Here is a 6000-nt window from a genome sequence, read left to right on the forward strand (position 1 = left end):
TGAAAACTACTATTTGTTTTCTTATACTGATTGCATTATGAGGTTTATCTACAAGTGTTTCATCCTCTTTCTAGAGGGTTCCACAAAGCATGGCTTTTTATTCAAGGACCAGCATGACCCTGGCAAGAAATTCAATTTTAATGGGGATCAGAGGACCAATTTTGAATACTGATAATGGCAGCACAGCCAACCAACAATTTGGTCCTCAATGCCATATTCTTTTCTTTCTCCCTACATATTTTTTTTCCTTGTTAAATTGCTTCCTGCTCAAATCCCTTTCCTCTCATCAGTCATGTACCAGCCTTAGATCTGACCTTTAATTCTCAATGCAGTGGCAAAGGCACTCCATTTGACTCTCTGCTGTTTAGTTGTTTGGGAAGGCTGGCAAGGCACTGTTCATAGGGCACACTTTTCTTCTAAGTACAGTTATGCACCATCAGTTCTAGGCTGGTGAATGGAGGAATAGTAATTACAGTAATAGCAGCATTTGCTCATGAAGGGATCTATCGTCTCTCAGAACTGGACTTCTGCTAAGCTTCTGCTGCAAGGAAGTCACCTTTCCCTTCAGTATGTGATGCTGTGACATTCATGATCTTGAGAGCTTTACAGTAAGGCAAAAAAAGAGAGAAGGGAGCAAGGAGAAGCAGAAATGCTTCTCTTCACCTCAAAGTAAATCTAAGATCTTGACAAAAATTCTTCAGAAAAAACTATAGTTAGGACAAGATGATTTTTTTTTTTAAGTCTGACACTTTCTAAGCTATGCATTGCTTTGTGCATGACTAAACAATACAGAAAGAATTCTTCAAGTGTATAAGCCTATTCTGGTTTTTGGTCATTCAGAGAAGGGTTAGAAGATTGTAATATTACCTATGTGCAATAAAATAGTATATTCTTTTTTTCTGGCAGTGAACTTGTAAGGATACACAACTCTACAAATTGTTTGGCCTATTATATGTCACTGAGATTTTTCTATAGCCTGTCTAGACTCCAGACAATAGGCGAGACTGGCCTATAGTCCCAGACATTTCTATAGTCTGTAATATCACTTAGAAAAGCAAGGGCAATAATACAAAAATGAAAACCAGCCCAACCTGCCAGTATGAAAGTAGAAATATGAGTATAGCAACATTTTACAATTCAGAAATGATGATAGTACCCTAAAAAGAAATTTTAGCAGCCACATATCAGCTAGAACAACTTTTATAAAAATCCTGTATACTTTTAAAGTATGAGTCATATTCAAGTAGTTCTCTCCAGGAGCTACAAACTCACTATATTGCAAAAAATTCTGTATCTATGCTATGCTATGTTTTCTTAAGGATTGTAGATGTTTTGCATATGCATCTGTATACATATCTATATGTGTATGTGCCTATATAATATTTAAGTCAACATAAAGATTTTTTAAATGCCTTTGTAAAAATAAAAAAGATTGTTAAACCATTCTCTTTTTTAGTCCTCTTTAGATAAACAAATAAACATAAAACAATTAATTCTGCTTGGACTCATATAGAAGGATTAAGGGATATTATCTATATGCAGGGGAAGTAAAAAGAAGAGCTTTTAAATTTTATCTATTTTCTGCCATTTCATCTCTGAGTATGTCTCCACATTTTTCTCCCACAGTTGCAATTGTTATCAACAAAACAGAGAAATAAGAAAGAAAAAAGTAAGCAAGAAAGCTTATTTTTATATTATCCTTTGGACTCTTTTTTATCTTGTAGGAAACAACTCAATAAAGTTTTTTTTTTGTCATCAATGTTTTGTATTATTTTGATGAAGGCCATGAAAAAAATATATTAAATATGACGAATGCTCACTGAAGAAAATATTGCTTAACACTATTGGTGATATTTCCAACTCACAAAGCATTCTTTTTCCCCAGTACATCAGACAACATCAATAATTACAAGTGTATCTTCACCATTAGGAGCCAATACTAAGAGCCTTTGTCACAGTTGGCATGACTCAGTTTGTGGCATTTGGAAGAGTCCAAGTGGGGGGCATTCGGAGATTTAGGGAAAAATCAAGAGATTCTTCTAGTTGTTGAAGTTGTGCATCACAGAATAGAAAACTCATTTTTAAAGTCATTTAAATGACTGTTTCCATATGAATTTTAAAAAGGAACATCTAGTTAGTTTCAACAAAATCAACTGTACCCATATGTGATCAAAAGTTCCACTGTAGAGGCAACTATTTGGAATTGTCAAATTTACAGGATGTTGGTTGATAAGACCATAAAGAACTCTTCTCAGTATAAGCAGCCAACCTTGTCTACCAGGTATTCACAGATACTTTCTAGGCTTGGAATATTATGCACACAAATGTGGTATATTTTTCCACTGGAATGCAAATATTAGATTCAAATGTTGCCAAAGAAGTTTCACCCAACTCTTCTCTCTTGCTTTGTTTGAAAGTTCAATATTTCCTTTGCATTTAAGGAAAAAATTCTTTAGCCTCACCAGAAATGATGGTTTTTGACAATAACTTTTCAGAGAGTAAAAAATTAACACATTAAGTCTAAGTACAACTGATTGGTGATGTAACATGAAATATAGTGTACAAATTCAAAGAGATTTTTCTGAAATAAAATATGTAGGTTTTGTCCTTTGATATGAATCATGATATTCAGAATACTTTACATATATGTAATAAAACGTACCAGAAAGATACATGTTATATAACTGTGAATGCCGTAAAAACAGTACAAAATTCTGATTAACATCAGCCTTAATTGTTTACTCTTTTAAAAAGAAAGAAATGATATACATTAATTAAACACACTGACTAAAACCCAACTTTTCAAAGAGAACAGTAAATTCCAAGTTCGATGTTAACATGATGCACGTGGTAAACTTTTATTATTGTGAAATTGGTAAGCACCAACCAGGCTTCATCACAGGAAGCTGGGAATTCTACACCTTCTAAAAGGAGCTCGGATCATTAACTAAAGTGTCCTGTGCACAGAGGCAGAGACCAAATGAGGCCCCAAGGAGGGCTTACCAAACTCCCACTAAAGTCAATGGAAATTTGCAAACGCACGTGAGAGGGTTCTTGCCACCCAGAAGGTCTGTCAATAATTCCATTGGATCCTTAAAGCAGATACACAAGTTAAAAAAAAAAAAACTCAAAGAATAAAAAACAAACAAACATGTACCTCTCCCACATCATAGATCCAAATACGGCCTTCTGAGTCCCCAACAGCGACTTCCTTGCCAGCTTGAGCCCAACGAACGCGGTTTAAGGCAGATGCCCCTTCGATGGCCACACTTGCTGTTGGAACCTGCCCAAGAGATTATGACACAAATAAGAATCTCTGAAAATGAATTTAAATATATGAGCTCACACTGATACATTTAACTACATGAGTCACCACTGCCTTCACGTGCATGAAGTAATATACATCCCTGGAGCAGGGGCAAAAAAGATCCATTGTTCTAAAATCATATGCTCCACTGAATTAAAGGGTACAGAGGAGAGACATTTTAACGAAAAGGAAAAGAAGGGAGGTCTTTTTCCACAGTCAACAGGCAGGCAGTGGCATAAATATTTCTTTGGATTACACGGGGGTACATGTAGCCTACAGAAAGCAGCTAGATGTGAAGCTGCACCGTGGGTCATAAGGTGCAGACTGATGAGGGAAGAGATTTCAGGATTTACCAAGATTAAGGATCAATAGAAGGCAAGAGTGGGGTGTATAGTAAAATGAAAGTCACATTAATATGACTCTTCAAGGAAAAAGTAAACATATCAAACTCCCAAAGCCTCATGAAGGAGAGAATGATCAGAAAGAAAGAAACAATGCAGCTAAAAAATTGGACTCCAAATTCTCCCCTCTCTCTGCCTTTCTCCCTCCCCAACCCTTTCCTTTCTTTCTGCTTTGTTTACCTCCTCCTGGCAGTTCCAAGGTATGGGAAGTAGTCATAACTTGGGCACTTTGGCTGTGTCACTTGGTGATACCCTGTTAGAATGTAGTCACCTATTTGTATAACACAGCTCTAGCTCCTCGAATGAACACTGGAGATCTGAAAACACTGGTATTTATAATAATCGTTATTAGGATTAGACAGCTGAAGATGCTGAAATGGAAACTGTACTTTTTTTTTTTTTAAATCAAGAAGTTAGGGTTTGGAGAAAAGATTTTTAGTGAGTCTACTCCTTTTCTATGGCTACTTGCTTAAATTCTTGTTTTCAGGATTGGAAATTTATTAATGACATAGAGATCAGATCTCCCGAGCCTTCTGCAAGAGTGTTCAATAGGAAATATGTCATTAAGAAAAAAAATGGTAAATATTTTTTTAAAAGGGGGGAAATGGTGAAAACAGAGAAATTGAGAACATCTCCCATCACTGTTTGGGACCTGTGCCTAATAAAAGTGTCACACTAGAGGGAAACGTGACATGTACTGTAACTTAGCACCCACAGCATTTTGTTATTTAGGGAATTGAAACCATCTGTTTACATGAAATTATTGACCCAATACCTATCTTGAAAATAGCAATAAAAACTCCATCATATGTCAGAATCTATGTTTTAACTTAATCTTGAAACCAATAAAAATTCTTTCACCTGCTTAAATCACTGCCTATCAATTGTAAGCAAAAATGTGAAACCAAAGTCCCAGCTCATTATTTTTTAAAATATACAATTTGTACAATAGAAGTACCTGCTGTGCAGCCTGGAGTCTGAATTTTTAACCAAATCTTGCAAAGGCTGAAACAGTGTGAATATAGATGGATCAGAATTCTATCAATACACTTTATTATTAGTGCTTTGGAGAGAAAACAAATCTGTGATTCAGCTGTAGAATTTTCAGAGTTCATTTTTAACACTATACTTTGGAAGATGCATACAGGATTCTTATCTAAAATAACTCAATATCAGATTTTTCTTGAATAATCTCAAAAATTGATGTAAAATATTCAATCTTCATATGAATATACAAAAATTACTCAAAATAGACCTTTTGATATATTTAAAGTGATGTCTATTAAAATTTTAAAGATTTTATTTATTTGGAATGCAAGGAATAGAGTAATTGAAATAGTATTTTAAACATAGAAAATAGTCTCTTACTATAGTTAAAAAACACTATCATAATCTATAGTTTTCCCAAAAATGTAATGAATTCATGAAGAAAGTGACAAAATATATTTGTATTACTCTGATCAATAATGACTTTCAAATTTTTATTTTGAATAAAAAATTCATTTATTCTGTCTTAATTTAATACTTTTGTTTCACAAATATTTTCATGGCTCAGTCACTTTAATTACAAATACAAGACCAATTACAAATATATATCAGAAATCACTGAGCAGTAAAGATCAGCAATACTGAGGTAGGTAGGTACAGACTATCCTTGCAAAAGAGCACCTAGGATAATTTTGTCTAAAACTGTAGTAATGTGAACAACAAGATAGACTGCTGTAGTTAGAATTCAAGTTCTTTTTTCTTTTTCTTAACAAATCTATTCCCTAATCTGACATACATTTGAAAAATCTTGTTCAACTTGCTGGAAGGCAAAGATGATTTGAGGGTTTAAAAAAGTGTTAAGTGCATTACTAGATTTTTGTCAGACTCAATATATCTCAACTATTATTGTGAAAACAGAATTATATTTATCACAAAACTAAATGGTTTGTAAAACCAATAATTTTCTTTTAATGTTTAGCTATAAAACTTATGTGCTTGTCCCTTGATACCTAGGGTAAGAGAAGGGGAAAAGTTACATTAGGATATTACTTTACTTTTCCCTAAAAAACAGATTAAACAAAGAAAAGTTGCATAGGAATTATTAAAGGGTTCACAGGACACTCAGTACTTTCACTGCCTGGTAGCTAGGTGTCACGTAAAGATCATGTCCACTTGGCTTGATTTCTGATATCGCAGTCTCTCAGGTCAATCTGGAAAGCACTATGTGTGGGTTTTTCTTTTCTTTCTTTCTTTCTTTCTTTCTTTCTTTTCTTTCTTTCTTTTTTTTTTTTTTTTTGTTTTTTT

The 6000-nt window shown here is 34.0% G+C and overlaps 1 protein-coding gene across 7 annotated transcripts in view; it reads right to left on the reverse strand.

The window, feature by feature from the left end:
* Dync1i1 (dynein cytoplasmic 1 intermediate chain 1) overlaps positions 1 to 6000 on the reverse strand; it is a 317434-nt gene that overhangs the window by 15523 nt on the left and 295911 nt on the right. For all 7 annotated transcript variants that reach the window (XM_033758325.1, XM_033758328.1, XM_010603398.3 and 4 more), the window contains one exon: positions 3158 to 3283. In XM_033758325.1, coding sequence (XP_033614216.1) covers positions 3158 to 3283 — 126 coding nt within the window. The remainder of the gene's footprint in view (positions 1 to 3157; positions 3284 to 6000) is intronic.

Source organism: Fukomys damarensis, unplaced genomic scaffold (assembly GCF_012274545.1).
Source record: "Fukomys damarensis isolate Sample0158 unplaced genomic scaffold, DMR_v1.0_HiC HiC_scaffold_4, whole genome shotgun sequence".
Classification (NCBI taxonomy): Eukaryota; Metazoa; Chordata; class Mammalia; order Rodentia; family Bathyergidae; genus Fukomys; species Fukomys damarensis.